The 18,162-nt window shown below is 33.3% G+C and overlaps 5 protein-coding genes across 5 annotated transcripts; 2 read left to right on the plus strand and 3 right to left on the minus strand.

Annotated features, from left to right (window-relative positions):
* Positions 1-1,659: 1,659 nt before the first annotated feature.
* Positions 1,660-4,308, minus strand: LOC114928951 (tubulin alpha-1 chain). The gene is made up of 3 exons (XM_029300321.2): positions 4,106-4,308; positions 3,363-3,585; positions 1,660-3,166 (listed from the first exon to the last, which is right to left on the minus strand). The coding sequence occupies exons 1-3, from the start codon at positions 4,106-4,108 to the stop codon at positions 2,040-2,042; spliced, it is 1,353 nt and encodes a 450-aa protein (XP_029156154.1). The 5' UTR covers positions 4,109-4,308; the 3' UTR covers positions 1,660-2,039.
* A 2,092-nt stretch (positions 4,309-6,400) lies between these two features.
* LOC114928961 (E3 ubiquitin-protein ligase TM129) lies at positions 6,401-10,448 on the plus strand. Its single transcript, XM_029300332.2, has 7 exons — positions 6,401-6,627; positions 6,724-6,984; positions 7,182-7,431; positions 7,521-7,710; positions 7,766-7,963; positions 8,053-8,198; positions 8,282-10,448. Exons 2-7 carry the CDS (start codon positions 6,783-6,785, stop codon positions 8,403-8,405), a joined length of 1,110 nt encoding a protein of 369 aa, XP_029156165.2. The 5' UTR covers positions 6,401-6,627; positions 6,724-6,782; the 3' UTR covers positions 8,406-10,448.
* Positions 7,486-13,585, minus strand: RpII140 (RNA polymerase II subunit RpII140). The gene is made up of 7 exons (XM_029300342.2): positions 13,413-13,585; positions 11,256-13,191; positions 10,930-11,152; positions 10,207-10,668; positions 9,756-10,098; positions 9,417-9,675; positions 7,486-9,336 (listed from the first exon to the last, which is right to left on the minus strand). The coding sequence occupies exons 1-7, from the start codon at positions 13,438-13,440 to the stop codon at positions 9,051-9,053; spliced, it is 3,537 nt and encodes a 1,178-aa protein (XP_029156175.1). The 5' UTR covers positions 13,441-13,585; the 3' UTR covers positions 7,486-9,050.
* Positions 13,586-14,128: 543 nt separating this feature from the next.
* LOC114928987 (small ribosomal subunit protein eS8) lies at positions 14,129-15,874 on the minus strand. The gene is made up of 5 exons (XM_029300356.2): positions 15,797-15,874; positions 15,262-15,392; positions 14,667-14,918; positions 14,459-14,588; positions 14,129-14,288 (listed from the first exon to the last, which is right to left on the minus strand). The coding sequence occupies exons 1-5, from the start codon at positions 15,798-15,800 to the stop codon at positions 14,179-14,181; spliced, it is 627 nt and encodes a 208-aa protein (XP_029156189.1). The 5' UTR covers positions 15,801-15,874; the 3' UTR covers positions 14,129-14,178.
* Positions 15,875-15,945: 71 nt separating this feature from the next.
* LOC146722565 (tRNA-dihydrouridine(20a/20b) synthase [NAD(P)+]-like) lies at positions 15,946-18,001 on the plus strand. Its single transcript, XM_085484196.1, has 3 exons — positions 15,946-16,328; positions 16,422-16,619; positions 16,735-18,001. Exons 1-3 carry the CDS (start codon positions 16,252-16,254, stop codon positions 17,513-17,515), a joined length of 1,056 nt encoding a protein of 351 aa, XP_085340322.1. The 5' UTR covers positions 15,946-16,251; the 3' UTR covers positions 17,516-18,001.
* The last annotated feature ends 161 nt before the right edge of the window (positions 18,002-18,162 follow it).

The raw sequence follows: 18,162 nt of genomic DNA on the forward strand, positions 1-18,162 counted from the left end.
AAATAATATATATAATAAACACAGTAAAATTAATAAAATCGATCCCAGCGTGGAACCAAGATATAAAGCGCTTTCATAGAATCTTTGACAGATACTTCTCTTTTATATATTAGACATGAAGGAAATGGCTTTGACATTTCGAATCGAAATTTGTTATAACAAATATTTGTTGTGTATATATAGAAAGAGAGCTTGGAACGGTGTATAATGATTTTGCCCCTTGTTTCTCCTGTTTTTTAATTAAGAAATCAATTACTCATTGATGTAAAAACGTGCCCTTCTTATACTTTCATTATTCAGTCGATTAGTCTTATAGTATTCGAGATATTCTGTCAGTTTCATTCTTTTATCGTATTTTACGATAATTGAGTGATTCTCTCTTTGATCTGCTTCGATCATTTGCTTGTCACTTGCATTTGAATAACAGTTTTTTGGAATAACTTCAACAAGTCGAATATTTTTTAGTCATTAGCCGGATCGAGTAAGAATATTCTCAGTCTTTAAATTTTTACATCATTAATAATGATTTTAATTAAACAGGGAAATAAATTATTAAGAGCGTTCAAAGTTATGAATTGTCGTTTTTCCTTCTCTGGAAGCAAAAAATATATAAAAATTGTTTAAAACTCATTTTCAAAGATATTTCAAAAACATTAATAAATATTTATTTTATTAATAATAATGTTAATAAAATAAATATTTTTAATTAATAAAAACGGGATTTTTAACCAATTATTTTAATGTTTTAAAAATATCTTTTAAAATAAGTTTTTAACATTTTTTTATTACTTATATATTTTTTTGTTACTTAGGTCTTTGTATTTATTTTAGCTTGTTGAAGCTATCGAGGAGTGTTGTTCAAATTGATAATTCGAGCACTCTGCTAGTGATTACGTTATTCATAATATTGATCGCGATCACTTACAACGTATATTTTGTACAAACGAAATCGGCGTTAACCTATCTATATATATGACATATGTATAATAACGTATGATTATGTATGACTATGTATGATGCGATTTGCATTATACATAGATCTCTGAGAGCATATTAAGAGAATAAAAGTATAGTATTCTACCAGAGAGGAAGAGAGAGAGAGAGAATGCTCTAATCTTCTGATTATAAAAATCATTCATGCTCGAAGTGGCTGGAAAGCCTAGAACGAATAGATAAGAGAGTGAAAAATATAAAATACACGGCATATGCACACTGCTTTAAAAATTTTTATCGATGCCTGTGCAAGATGGCAATTTTGATGACGCTACGTTTTATTTTATATTGTTTTATCGAATCGTGAAATTAATGTGTTAACGATTATTATTTACTCGCTATTATTATTATTTGCCCTCTATTAGTAAAAAAATATTATACTACTATTAATAAAAAAGAGTATTATATTATTAAGGTCAACTCAATTATCATCGCTATCATTATATCTGCAGCATAAATTGCGAGCTCGTGATTTAATCGAAGTCACGTCGTGTTTTATTCTTCGGATGACTTCTTCGGATCATCGCATGACGTTTTATATATGCTGACTAGACATTTATGAAAAGACTCGCTCATTTTTCCAATTTTTTCTCACCTTTTCTTCCCATCCTTATGATATTCGCGTATCATGTAATGATCGATAATAATTGTATGATCGAAGACGTATAATATTAATGCAATCTATTATTGTAATGGTTGATATAATATATAAATAATATTACAAAATACACGAGAAAGTATTTTTAGATGTGTGCTTATATATATATATGTATCTCTCTCTCAATAGCGCTGTTTCTTCAAGCAATATAGATATATAACAAAGTAGTGAATACGATTTTGTCGCAAAATTTCATGTATTGTAAGATATAAAATCGAATCAGAAAGTACAGAAAGTAAAGTTATCGCGATAGGTTGCCTTGGAAAATTAGATAAAGAGAAAAACGATAAAAAATAGCTGATACAGGCAAGAACGTATCATCGTAGTACAAATATATACGAAATACAAGCGTATACATCGAGAAGGGAGTATAGGAAATCGGCAATCTTTAATATTCATCCGCGCCGTCTCCCTCGCCATCGATGGAGTCCATACCGACTTCCTCGTAGTCCTTCTCCAGGGCGGCAAGATCCTCTCGCGCCTCCGAGAACTCGCCCTCTTCCATTCCCTCGCCGACATACCAATGCACGAAGGCTCTCTTCGCGTACATGAGATCGAATTTGTGATCGAGCCGCGCCCAGGCCTCGGCGATCGCCGTCGTATTCGAGAGCATGCACACGGCACGCTGGACCTTGGCGAGATCCCCGCCCGGAACGACGGTCGGCGGCTGATAATTGATGCCGACCTTGAAGCCCGTGGGGCACCAATCGACGAATTGTATGCTGCGCTTGGTCTTGATGGTCGCGATCGCCGCGTTGACATCCTTCGGTACTACGTCGCCTCTGTAGAGCATGCAGCAAGCCATGTATTTGCCGTGACGAGGATCGCACTTGACCATCTGATTCGCCGGCTCGAAACAGGCGTTCGTTATCTCGGCGACGGAGAGCTGCTCGTGATAGGCCTTCTCCGCGGATATGACCGGGGCGTAGGTGACCAGGGGAAAGTGAATCCTTGGATAGGGGACTAGATTCGTCTGGAATTCCGTCAGGTCGACATTGAGCGCGCCGTCGAAGCGCAGCGAGGCCGTGATCGAGGATACGATCTGACCGATCAGTCGATTCAGATTGGTGTAGGTCGGTCGTTCGATGTCCAAGTTGCGTCTGCAAATGTCGTATATCGCCTCGTTGTCTACCATAAACGCGCAGTCCGAGTGCTCGAGGGTGGTGTGGGTCGTGAGAATCGAGTTGTACGGCTCGACGACGGCGGTGGAGACCTGGGGAGCCGGATAAATTGCGAACTCGAGTTTCGATTTTTTGCCATAGTCCACCGACAGTCGTTCCATCAATAGGGACGTGAAGCCGGACCCGGTGCCGCCGCCAAACGAGTGGAAGATCAGAAAGCCCTGCAGTCCCGTGCATTGATCCGCTAGTTTGCGAACGCGATCCAGAACCAGGTCTACGATTTCTTTGCCGATCGTATAGTGGCCGCGCGCGTAATTGTTGGCGGCGTCCTCTTTGCCAGTGATCAGTTGCTCCGGATGGAACAGCTGTCGATACGTGCCTGTGCGCACCTCATCTAAAAGAGGAGATTGTAAACTTGTGCAATTTTATTTCTCTTAAATAATTTGATATATATAATTTATAAATATATTATTAAATAAATAAATATATATATATATTATTAATATTTGATATTGATTAATAATGTAATATATTATAATAAGAATATTTTTTAAATATATTATTGTTATATTACTTGTTGCACAACTTACCCACGACAGTAGGTTCAAGATCGACGAATACAGCTCGAGGTACATGCTTTCCAGCGCCAGTTTCGCTGAAGAAGGTATTGAAACTGTCGTCACCGCCACCGAGGATCTTATCTGATGGCATCTGTCCATCGGGCTGAATACCATGTTCCAAGCAATACAACTCCCAACAGGCATTTCCAATTTGTACTCCGGCCTGTCCTACATGGACGGATATGCACTCGCGCTGTAAAAGAATAAATGTTACAAGGTGCATTACGTCAGTGTTCCGATTTAAGTCTAATTCGTTTCTTAGAAGACCTTTTTTTTCTTAAATATCGCTATCAAATAATAAATGTATATACGTGAATAATATATACAATGAGTTTTATTGCATATTAGTCTCGAAAGAGTAAAATTGTCGCGAATTTTTTTCGCGTTGCTGCTGATTAAAGATGAATTGCTCGTTACAGCAAAGTCTGTCGCACTGCGTCGTGCGAATTTTTATTCTAAAAATAGCAACAGCGTAATGTGTGCAGTTGTTATTTGCGCCAACAGAAGAGAAACGCTAGACAGATCGTGACCTTGACCAGTTATAAGTATATTAAATTAAGAGTTATAAGTATATTAAATTAAGATTATCTTCCTTGAAAAAATGATAATAAAACACTATACATTTTTTACGTTTTCTTTGCTTCTTAAAAAATATATAAAAATGCGATACACACACAGATACTATTGTAAGGTTATATTTTGGATTCTCTTACCATGTTGGAAGAGGTTTATAGAAACGTGGGACGAAAACTTGCGTTGAAATACAGAAAAAAATCTGTTGTAGATCCGTTTGAACGAAGCTGGCAATGGAGCTCCTTCGAACGATCTTAACTAACTGAGCCGGGCAAATCGGGAACAACGGTCTTTTATAGCCTCGGTTTGTACCCGATTTACGCTCGTCGCGCCAAGATCACACGCTACCATCAATGATGGTGGGCATTCGTCACGCTTCGCATCCGGCTACGTAGGAGTGCGTACATACATAGAGTTACGCAACGACATATTTGCAATCGACATAATCATGCGAACGCTATAAAGTTCAATTACTTTTTTGTTTTGCAATTTTAATCAGCGACGATATCCGCAAAAATGACACCGGACTGATGGTCTATACTTGTTGGCTTCCTCTGGACATTCCTCTGGATCATTCATCTGTGTCACGCGATATTTCTGCATCGTCATTTATTTTTCTCGCATATTTTGATAGGTTTTCTGAAAAAAGATAAAAAGGAATTAAAAGGATTTCCGTGAGTGTCTGAAGCGATATAAACGAGCGAGACGATTTTAGAGAATACGGTGCTGTAAATATCGCGGAGAGCAACGAACTCTATAGCTATTAAACGCATATATATGTGTATGTGTTTCCGTTCTAGAATAGCCACCGTATCCTTATGATGTTCCTATTGTATTCCTTTAATATATAATGGATTATTTTACAAATAAACGATATTGGAATTGCAACACCAATTATCAGCAATTAGAAAGATCGGTGGTATATTTAATAAATTTTATAATTGTTTCAGTCAGTATTTTTCATTACAATTTATTGCGATAAGATAAACTAAATTAGCAAATTTTTTAATAAATGTAATTAAAGCAAAAGAGTTAAATGTAATTTTAAAGGGATCAATAATTTATATATATATATATAAAATCTAATATAAAAAAATTATATAAAAATCTAATTAATTATCATATTAAAATAATAGCTTCTTAATCTTTATATATATATTCGATTACTTATTATAAAATTTTGAGAGTAATAAAAATGAGACTACAACAATAAGACTACAAGTTCTTAAAGAAATCTTTTTCTTATAATAAAATATCATTATTAAGCAATTTAACAAGAATATATACCTACATAATGAGATTTTGATTGCAAATCCTCTTTATATAGTAAAAAACATTTGCCAAATAAAATTCATTATAGCTCTACTTTTACTATGGACGGATTGACGTGGATTCATTATCTATTTATCGTCAATTCGAACGAGATACGATCAAGCGAGACAGCATGTATGTAGGTGCAGCAAGTATATCCTTATAAGGCCAGGGAAACTGGCGACGTTCGTACACTCTCGTGGAGAGTAGGCCGTGGCGGGAATCATGTAACTTCCTGTAATCGTGTAACGAACCATCGAACGAGCAGTCTCACCTCTCTATTATTGTTGCAGCACGTGTAGTGCAATCTGAAATTGTATTTTGATGCTCTTTTGAGAATCATATTTTTAATGATTCTTTTACACAAAATTATCAGTACAATTCCTATAATTTGTGTAAAATAATAATTTATTACTAACCTTTCTCCTTTATACATTTTTAAAAAGATCGAGTTCGATGGCCCTTTAATATATCAGACGTGTTTCGTTTAAAACATTTTTTTCTTTGTATCTGTTGAATATATGAATAAAATATAAATTTAGAAAGATTATATAAATATATAAATATATATATATATATGGCTCAGTAGAGAGCCTAGCAGAGTGGAATCGCGCTATATGACCTAACGTCAACAGCGTTCTCGTACGAGAAAAATCTAGAAAAAAAAATTTTTTTATTCTAACATGAATTTTTTGAACATTCTCCAATAAAATGTATGTTGTAAAATATTTTGAAAACTTTACCTGAGCAATTATATATATAAATCTTTTCAATAAATGACGTAAAATTATTTTTGAGATATACCTCAACATGAATATTCCATATTCCATATCATGGATTCTATCATGGATGGATCATATCATGGTTTGATCATTGGATGTAATGTTTTATATATATATTATAAAAATGTTGAATACCGTCGTAATAATATGTTAAAGATTTTTTTACTCTTACTTGAGCAGAAAAATTAGGCTAAATATGTTTCTTTTCCAAGACATATTTACAACCGACATATGTAAATACATATATATACGATGACAGATGACATGACATGTTTCGTTCGGTGGAATAAATTGGAACTATTTTAGGTAAGTAATTTCTTGGAGATGTCGATAACCAAGTTTACGATATTACCAGCATGCATGCATGATGATCAGTGATCACTCGAACCTAAAATCATCGATTTATAAAAATACGTATACCGTTTCGATATAATATAAATAAACAGATATATCAAACGTTAAAAAATTGAAGTTGAAATTCTGCACCAGTCTAGGTCGAATCGAGCTGTCATTGGATTCTGCAGATTTTACAGTAATCATCGACATGCTCTAAAGGAATATAATCACAGGTAACCTATTATTGTGTTTTTATTATGCTTTTTTAGTTTAATAAAAAAAAAGGAAAAGATTGCATATTTAAAATAATTAACAAAATATATTTGCAGTGCATCTCTAGATAAATCGCCGCCTGACTGTCAGGAGTCTCTTCCTAAATGAAAAAGCGATGTCCGCTTTAATTTTCTACACGTTATTTTATCTTCTGATGTCGGGATGTATCGTTTATCCGCCAACGGAGTTCGTCTCGGCGGGGCTGACCGTGAAAGACATTTTCGCAAGTTGGCTCGGTAGCGAGAATGAATTTTTTATTCAGTATCATATTAGGAGAAGTGTAATTACGTTACTCATACACTCTTTGCTACCTTTAGGTAATAATAAGGAACTTATATTTTTATTTTAAATTCAGAATTATATATTTTTAATTATATTTTATATTATATTTTAAATTTATATTTAATTTAATTTAATTTAATTTAATTTAATTTGAATTTTCGGTCACTTGTAATCTATCAATTCAAGTCTTAACAGAATTAGTGTATAATTATTTGTTTTTTTTTGTATTTAGGTTACATTTTAGGATTAATTTTCTTTGGTCATGTGGATGCAGCGAGACTGTTCCTTATCGGTGGAAATTTCCTTGGGCTATTGATTGTTTTTTGCTGCACAATTGGTCCGCTTTATATGTTGAATAAGGTCTTTGAATGGTCTGCACATGACTGGGCTACACATCCAATAGCACGAAATCTTTCTGTATACAGTAATAATAATTTGTCATGGATGTTCGTTGCCTCTGACATTAATGTAGAATATCGAAGGTTCAGTAAAAAAAATTCCTAACGCTTACAATTAATAATGACTCTTTTAAATGATTTAATTGTAAATAATCTGGTTCTTTTTATTTTAGAGTAGATAAAATTGTTATTGTCACAAGTAGCATAACTCGTATTGTAGCAACAGACAATTGGATTATTAAAATTACACCTTATAAATTACAAGTGGCGCATCAAAGTGATGCGACCTTAATTGTGAATAAGAGTGATACACATTTAATGTCACCCACAACGAGAGATCAAGTTCAATTTATCAACATACAGGTATAATAATGTAAATTAGCATAGAGGAAACTATCTTATACATCTGATTTTTCAGGTAAAACCCACACGTGCAATGGCAGAAGCATTTGACATAAGATTAAATGCATTGGATTTTAAGGATCTGCAAGATAAAGTTTCGCGCCCAATTATCGTGCTGCAAAATATAACGTTCCACAGAACTTTGCTCGACAGATTTATCGATACCTTCAAAGAGGAAGTCAATAGAAATCCATTCTATGATATTGCTTTCCAGGTATCCAATAGCAGCTTATTAGTTCCATTATTTTAATTCTTTATCTTGAAATTCGTTTTTAGTTATTGATTTGTATATATATATAATAGGAATTAGATCAATGCATTGGGTGTATGCAAGCATCTTCAAATATAAAATTGAACAGATTGTGCAGTAGCGCCGAAAGCAGGGAATCTGATGGTTGTACGACATGTTACTGTCGGCCAATGTGGTGTATAGAATGTATGGCAAAATGGTTAATATTCTTTATTCTGTTATTTTCAATTATTTTTATTTATAGTGTGGAACATATTTTTAATATTCTTTTTATTTAAATAGGTTTGCCTCGAGACAGGATGAGAACGCACCAGAAACGTGGTTGTCCTCCAAGTGTACTTGTCCTGTCTGCAGAGCAAAATTTTGTATCTTAGATGTGTGTCATGTAAGAACTTCGAATCATTAACGCTTCAATAATACTACATTCTCATAAAATCTTTTTTCTTTTTGGAAATATAATAATTTTCAACAGAGTAACACATTAAATTAATAATTTTTATAAATTTTATTCAGATATGTGTAGATCACATATATCTTTAGTGTGCAATAAAGATAACTAAAAAATATACATGTGTATGTATATATATATATACATATATAAATATATATATATATATATATATACACACATATACATGTACATATGTAATTGGATTTTTTATATGAAAATATGTGTTATGTGTAAGTGCATATATAAATATCTTTAGTATCAATTATCGCACAATCGGTTAATATTAAGTTAATATTAATACAAGTCTCAGCGCTTCTGTCACATTAATAACTAGAATAAGTTATTTTGTTTCTTATTTTTTATCATAAAACTAACAAAATCCAAATGATAAAATCGAATCTAACTATGAAAAGTTTATATGATTAAAGTAATATTTTATTATTAAGAAGTATTCCTTGATCATAACATCTCTTAATCAAAAATATACGAAAAATTGATTACTGATTAATTCGCATCACATATTTCATTATAATATTGTACACAATTTGTATATAATTCAAAGAGATTTTATTTATATAAATAAAATAAACCAAAGGTCAATCAATGTATCATAAGTCTAGGTGCAATATTCATTGCCATGAGTTCCTGGAAAAGCAACTTTGCTGCATATGGTAGTCTAACTTGTGAAATCTGTGTCTTGTTTTTACATCCTTTACATTCAAAGGTATTGTTCCGTAAATTCGCTATCGCGATTAAACCACAGAAATTACAGATGTGAATTCGATACGGATCTGATACTTCAAAGAGACGTTCTCGCAGAAATTGTGCCGCACCGTGAGAAATTTGACAATCCCGTTCCATTTCTCCGAAACGAAGTCCTCCATCCCTGTATGAATATGTATATAAGTATTCGTATGCGATGTAGATTAATAGATAATATTAAAGAGTAATAACGCGCGTAATTACCTCGCTCGACCCTCCATAGGTTGTCTAACTAAAATTTGCACAGGTCCTCTCGCTCTGCTATGAATTTTATCGTCTACCATATGTTTTAAGCGTTGATAATACGTCGGGCCTAAAAAGACTTGCGCATTAATCTTGCGACCTGTGTGTCCATTGTACATCACTTCATTTCCTCGCAACTGATAACCATATTCTTGTAAAAGCGTAGAAATTTTTTGCACATTTACGGCATCATTGAACGGGGTAGCATCACCGATCTCTCCTAAAAATATGTATAATCATATACATATATTAGAGAATATTTTATCTTATTTAAACTGAAATGAAGAATAATAATATTACCTTTGTTAGCAGACACTTTTCCCTGTATGCACTCGATCAAGTGACCGATAGTCATACGAGAAGGGATGGCATGGGGATTGATAATAATATCGGGTGTAAGGCCTTCGCATGAGAATGGCATGTCTTCTTGTCTGTACTGAATGCCGCATGTACCCTTTTGTCCGTGACGCGACGCAAATTTGTCGCCAATTTGTGGAATGCGAACGCTGCGTACTCGGATTTTGCAAAATTTATATCCTTCACTGTTCAACGTCAACATCACTTGATCGACTATGCCAGTTTCGCTGTTTCGCAAGAAAGTCGAAGCGTCCCGTTTTGTAAAACGTTTGGTCGTACTATCCAACTGAAAGCATAAAAGAAAAAAAGATAAAATATTGCGTTACTATTAATTATATTGTCTTTGTTAATCAAATATGCGTTATTTGTTATGAAAAGGAAATAATCGATTTACCTCGTCGTCTGTTTCTGGCAAAGTAATTGTTTTTCCTATAATTACATCATCGCCCGATACTCGAATACCAGGTGCAATAATTCCGTCGTCGTCCAATTTATCGTATATGGCATTACGCATTCCTTGGCAAGTCAAACGTGAAGGTTTCTCAAATTGCTCTTCCTGATCGCCGATCTTTTTCGATTCGGCTTCCTTGTAAGAACGATAAAACACCGATCTAAAGAAGCCTCTTTCGACGGCGCTCGCATTCAAAATAACGCTATCTTCTTGATTATATCCGGTGTAACATAAGATCGCGACAATGCTATTAATGCCAGCTGGCAATTCACGGAACCTAAGATACTCCATGGATCTCGTCGTCACCAGAGGTTTGTGAGGATAATACAGTACATGAGCTAAAGTATCCATGCGTACGTGAAAGTTTGTAATATATACACCCATAGCTTGTTTACCCATAGCGCTCTGAAAAATAATATAAACAGCTTTTATATTATTATATGTTATATTATTTATTTATATTATATTTATTACGTATGTATTATGTATATATATTTTATACTATCATATTATATTTATTATATACATTATATTTATATATTATCTCGCAAACAGACAAAAAAATCAAAGGAAAAAATATATATATTAATTCAATATTTATATATTATCTCGCAAACAGACAAAAAGATCAAAGGAAAAAATATATATATTAATTCGATCAGATACCTGATAAGTATTCCTAGGACTTTGATTATGATCGGGGAACGGTATAATAGAAGCGCACACGCCTAAGATCATCGCCGGGTGAATTTCACAGTGCGTGTACGTTGTACAATATGCATATTCTTTATCTTGTTTAAGATCGTCGGGTGACATTGCTATCATAACAGTTTCTTCTTCCAGTGTGTCTATGTATTCCACCACACCACTGCCTACCAACTCTTGCCATCTGTAACATAATATATAAATTAATATGTATAATAAATATATATAATAAAAATTTATTAATATCTTATATATATAATAATATAAATTAATTGTCTCGCGCTCACCCGTCATTATTATAATCTCTCTCCTTCAACATATCAATGTGTCTCTTTTTCAATAACAGAGTCTGTCCTTCTACTATGAGCAAAGGTCTACTGATCCTGCCAGCATCTGTGTATATCCTTATCTCACGATCTCTGATATCACGAATCATGGATACTTCCGACACGATGATGTCCATCTGTCTTCTTAACTTGCGTAAGGTAGCCATCAATTGATCTGGATCTCTGTGAATGCCGACCCAGCATCCGTTTACAAAGATTTTCGTAGCGTCAGCAATAGCACTCGGTGCTATCTCCTCAAGATTCTCCATGGACCACTCCTCTAAAAATTCCAGAATAGGAGATGGCTGCGATCCAACGCTAATGTACGCCATCAGGGCTAAATTCTTCACCAATCCTACAGCAGCACCCTCAGGAGTTTCCGCTGGGCAAAGCATACCCCATAATGTATTGTGCAATTGTCGTGGCTTGGCTAGTTTGCCGTCTCTTCCTATAGGCGAGTTTACTCGCCTCAAGTGCGACAAGGTCGATGCGAAAGTCAGTCTGTTCAATACCTGCGATACACCGGCTCTTGCCTGATGCGCCTTCTTCTGATCGCCCCAATTACCAGTAGCTAGAGAATATCTTAGACCATCGGTGATAATTTTCGTCTTAATGGCCAGTTCGAGATTGAAGTCCTTCCCTCGGTCTATAAATTTCTGTGCATACAAACGTACTTCTTTCATTAGATTCTTAAACAAGCCACGAAATAGAAACGCCAGCAGAGGTCCAGCCAGATCCAATCTCTTATTGCCATAATGATCGCGATCGTCTAATTCTCTTCGTCCTAGAGACGCCGATAATAATCGGTGTACCATGTAACCGAGGAAATAAGCCTTTTTAGTTTCGCAAAAGTCGCTTATGCCGACATGTGGCAGCATTTCCTTCTGTAAGATCTCTCTGGCGTATTTAATTCGCTTTTCCTTAGTCACGCCCGGCTTGGCGCCTCTCGTACCAATGAAATTCAAAGCGACATTCTGTTCCTGTATAACAAAGGCTTCGTCCAAGGACGGCTTCACCATTTCCATCATTTCCGGATCGTCGAAGTCGTAAATAATATGCTCGAGAATATCGCGATCGGCAACAAATCCGAGGGCACGAAAAACCACCATTATAGGTATCTCTTGTTTGATGTAGGGAATGATGGCGATAATGCGTTGACCTATGGCAGACTTTTTGATACTGGCACCACTCTTAGCCATCATGTTGATCCATAAAGTTGAAGTGGGACGCGAACTGTGTTCCAAACAGGATCTGATTTCCGCCTTGTAAGCATATTTACCATCCTTCATGCTAAATACATAAACAGTATTTGTCGCCATTTTCTCCTGAGCTATAAGGACCTTCTCCGAACCATTAATAATGAAGTATCCACCAGGATCTAATGGACATTCATTTAGTTCTGTCAAATCACGATCGGATAAGCCAGCGAGCAAGCAATACTTGGATCTTAGCATGATTGGTATCTTGCCAATAAATGTCTTCTGATGCTGTGTCTCAATGGGATCTTCACCATCCTTTACAATGGTTTTGGTAATGTCTACATACAAAGGTGCGGAGTACGTTAAATTTCTCAGTCTGGCTTCATTGGGCATCATGGGGGACGGCGCACCATCTTTCTCCCAATGAGTTGGCTTGGACAAATAGATCTGCTCGAATTTCAACAAATGTCTCACAGGATTTTCTATCTCGCCTGTGGTGTGCTGTGCCTCTGCTTGCAAATCAATTTGCGGCGAATCTTCCACTATGCGTTGAACAGACATTTCGATGAACTCATCGAAGCTGTCCAGTTGTTGCCGCACGAGTCCCTTCTCGTCGAAATATGCATTAATAAGAATCCAACAGGCTTCCTGCCAAAGCTTCGACGAAATTTCCTCCGCATCTTCGTCGTCATATTGATCTAGAGTGGTAGATTGTCTTTTATAAATACTAAATTTATGAAAATTATAATTATAATTAATTTAAAAAATTAAAATAAATTAATATAAATTAAAATTATATTTAATTTATGAAAACTATAGATTATAGATTATAACCGGTGAATTGAAGGTAAAAAGACATCTATATAAACGTTTTTTAATCATCTCCATATTCTGAATCTTATTGTTTTAATCTACTTACCGTCCTCGAGAGCAAATATATTGCTCATTTTTGCTAAAAATACTCTTGCGGGAGTCTCGTTTAATGTATAAACAACTTAGAATTGCGTAAAAAAGTGAGAATAACTTATTTATAAGCACCACAACTTCCGTTGACTGCAAATTGCAAACTAAAGAAAACCCGAAACTTGAAACTATAAAATAGTATAGATAGAAACGAAGTCGTAATTCCCGGCCGGCTAATAGACGTCTCCACCGGGCCATCTGTCGACTCTTGAAACAAACTTACTGGACAAGCTAGTGTTTCATGTGCACCACTAAAGACCCTAGAGTAGAAAAAAAATGATTGATCAATTCCTTGGAGAAACCTGAGAGCTGCCATCGCGATTCAGTGGACGCGTGTACTAATGCGCCCATTGTAAAAGTAGACGTAGTGACCGCTCTCAAGTTTCTCTCTAATCAATTCTTTTTATTTAAAATAAAGTTAAAAAAAATTAAATAAAAAATAAAATTAATTAATTAGGATAAAAGGAACAAGTTTCTTTTAATTGATCAATCAAAACTTCTTTTATCTGACAAATAAATTTTTAAACTCAAATATTGTAAAACAATTGATGCGCGCAAAACAAATTTAAAATAAACATTTTACACTAATTACATACACACAAAACAATTTTGTTTTAAGTTGAACAAAATTTAACCTTTTTTAAGGAGGATAATAACAGATACGAAATAGGATTTTGTATTTCAAGATGTTTTTATTATCAATCAATCATAATTATTTATACTTATTTAGCTTTTTTGCTTTTAATTTTTCTCATGTAGAACTCAAGTTCCTTGCCTTCCAAGATATAACCATCAGCTCGACCACACTGACCAGGTCTGCTCGCTACACAAGCTAAAATTGAAATAAATACACTTTCATTAGATTCAAAACATAAAGCAAGAGATAATAAAAAGTATCTTATATTTTAAACCAACTTCTTATATAGGACTCGTTAAAAATTATTTATTCAATAAAAATATATACTACTATTTTATAAAAAATAATTGAAAAAATATTTATACCAAGCACACGTCCCGTTGCGAATTGCTCTTCCAAAGCAGGTTCAACTTTGGCAAATTTCTGCCTAGCTTTGTATTTAGATTCTGCTTTTTTAGAACGTTTTTTATTTAAAACTTCCTCTTCAGCTTCGGTCTGCAAAAATAATTATACTTTATGTTGCTTTATTCTAATATTCTATAAATTCAAATCAAGCTACATTTCAGTACTCACAAGCTTTGCACCTCTTTTGCGACCCAATGGAAGGACATAATGGCTCTCAAACCATTGTCTGAATGGTGTAGCATCAATGGTGACAATGGCATTTTTCACTAGAGTTTTGGTTCTCACCAACTCATTGTTCGATGCATTATAGACAACGTCAATGATACGAGTTTTCCTGGTACTACACTCAGAGCCCCAGGAAAAATTTCCTGTATCCAATCTAAGAGCTCTGTACTTCTTATTACCACCTCGTGTGCGGACCTGATATAAGACAGATATTTAGTTTAAAACAATTCTGACTTAAACTATATTTAAAATTAAAAAAAAAAAAACACTATAAAATTATAATCATCATAGAATTCAGAACAAATAGAGTTATCAAATTATAATTTCATAAATCTTAACTAGTGTTACAATTTAAAATTAAAAAATTATTATAAGTACTTTAATTATAATTATTTAAAAACTATTTTGTAAATAATTATAATCTAAATTTTGTACATAATATAGACATCCTTAAACACATTTTAATTTTATTGTAATATTGATACTTATTGTACAATCATTTATTTACAATTTATTCATCATAAAAATTTGAACTTACAGTATGAATACGTTGCGGTCCAAGTTTGGTATTCGCAGCTGGACGTCCTAATTCAAATTTCCTCTTCTTACGAAGGGGCTTTCTCTTCCCACCAGTAGCTCGCCTTTTATGCCAATGATCTCGAGAGATACCTGTAATGCAACATTGATAAATAAATAATGAGCTTGGAGATGAGACATTTTAATCTAACCAAACATGCAACAGATACAATAAAACTTGGATTTATTTATACATTGAACTGTAACAATTTAAAAATACTTCGATAATAAATATACGTCTATTTTCGTCAATAAAGTAATATTTTACGTTAAATAAGCAGAAATATAAATCATGTGACAGATTATTATTCGTATCGTTGCACGCTGCACGGCATATATGCTCCGAGGTAATTTTTATAAATCAGACGTAAAGATGCAAAAATAATATCTTCCCTCGAAACAAAGATATTTAATTCACGCAATAATAATGTTTCATCGCGATATTGTAATGAGAAAACGTGGATTTGCATCGATACGAATTTAATGTGTTGTCTTACCCATCGTGTCATAACACAGAAAGGACCAGGTTCTCTGAAAGCATCAAAACCACAAAATACTTGAGAGGAAACTCGTTGATCAAATGAGTGCGCATGCGTCAATAAAAATATTTCTAGGAGATTTTAGTAAATATTCTTGTTTGCCATCTTTATATGTACTACTTTATGACGTATACAAAATGCAGATATCAGAGTGAAGATATAGCTTCTCATCTAAAGAAAACTGAGTATTGAAGATACAAAAAATATAAAATTGTCTAAAAATGGTGTATGAGCTTTTATAGTTCCAGCCAAATAAGAAGAAGAAGAAGAATGCAGATATCAAATGTCAAAGAAATGAATATGATTCTAATTTAAATTTTTGTTTTATTATCGTATTTTTAATTATCCTTACATTAGTGTGCTCTCCATCACATTTTTAAATCCAAATAATTATTAAAATATATATAACCATAATGACTACCGATATAGTGACAACATTAAAAGAGCCGAGAATGATAAAAATATGTGCTCCTATGGTTAGATACAGCAAGTGAGTTAATAAAGTGACATATAAAAAAAAAAAAAAAAAAAAAGAATGTTTCTTGTAAATTATATTATTGTTCTTTTTCTGCTACGGTTACAGATTACAATTTAGAACGCTTGTAAGACGGTATGGATGTGACATATGTTTTACGCCTATGATCTTAGCTGATTCGTTTGTGCGATCTTTAAAGGCTAGAGAAAACGAGTTTACTACACATAAAGAAGATAAGCCACTAATTGTTCAATTTGCGGCTAAAACTGTAAATGATTTTGTTGGCGCTGCAGAAATGGTAGCACCGTAAGTTTATTATATATTATAGCTATTTACTTACATATATCTTTATACATTACATTGAAAATGTTTGTTGTACTTATGTTTTTTATGCTTATTTTATTTATCTTGTAATTAATAGGTATTGCAACGGTGTAGATCTAAATTGTGGTTGTCCGCAACGTTGGGCTATGAAAGAAGGATACGGAGCTGATTTATTGACAAAGCCAGAGCTTGTGAGAGATTTGGTGTATAAAATTAGAAATCGTATTCCAAGACCATTCACTGTTTCAGTGAAGATACGTCTTTTAAAGGATATACGTCAGACAATATTGTTGTGCCAAGTCTTGGAAAAAGCTGGTGCTTCATTCTTAACGGTTCATGCAAGGACTCCTGAGATGCGTAATGAACCAATTGACTTGAACAATCTGAAGCTTCTTAGAGATTATGTACAGTTGCCTCTTGTTGCAAATGGTGATGTTAAAAGTTTAGAAAATGCAGAATTTTTATTTAAGGAATCTAGATGCGAGGGAGTAATGTCTGCTAGAGGTCTTTTAACCAATCCAGCATTATTTTCGGGACACTCTACTACTCCGCTTGTTTGCGTTCAAGATTGGTTGAATGTTACATCGACTATTCCAACTGAATTTCAATGTTTTCATCACCATTTAGTATTTATGTTGGAAAAAATTTTACCAAAGAAAGAGCGAGTGTTGTTTAACAATTTACAAGACAAATCATCTGTATTAGAGTTTTTAGAAAATTATTATAATATCAGACCGAATATTGAACATAATTCACTAGAATTAACTAAATGTAATTTTGATACCTCATACGTACAACATAGAAAAAGATATATTAATAACTGGGAAGATGATTCATTTAGTAACTTTTTGCAAAATATATTTGATACAAATTCATAAAAAGCATTACGTTTTCTTTTTAGTTATGGCGAGTTGTTATAAGAATTTGTGATTTGAATCTATTCTTATGTTTCAAGACAAAAATTTCTAATTTTTTGAGCATATTTTAAAGAATTTTATAAAATTTACATCTACACGGTTTTTATATTTTTTTCTATACACTCAAAATTTGTAAGATACACATTTTATTTGTGTCTCAAATTTGTACATTGATTTTCACAAATGTAATTTTTAATTATACAAATTTTCTTTATTTTTTATTAATATGTAGTGGTATATGTATCTTCAGTTCTAATTTAAAGCAATTTAAATATTTATAATTTAATTTAATTAACTTTGTATTGTAAATGAAAACGGGAAGCTATCCAAAGAGTTGAAAGGCACGAATGAAATAAAATAATAAAAATCATATAGTAATATATAAATAATTTTATAAATTCTTCGAATTTTATTGAAAAATTCCAATAAAAACGTATTTCCTAACAATTTTAATTTTAACATGTAATAGATAAAATTATTTTTCTTTGTCTGGAAGGATCAGAAAACAAAACTTAAATTATCGAGATATTTTGAATAAATTTAAAATAAACTTGCTTTAAATATATAAAATATAGTGGGTGTGTATATATATATATATATATATATAT

This window comes from Nylanderia fulva, unplaced genomic scaffold, assembly GCF_048542155.1.
Source record: "Nylanderia fulva isolate GAGA-0341 unplaced genomic scaffold, ASM4854215v1 Scaffold3, whole genome shotgun sequence".
Classification (NCBI taxonomy): domain Eukaryota; kingdom Metazoa; phylum Arthropoda; class Insecta; order Hymenoptera; family Formicidae; genus Nylanderia; species Nylanderia fulva.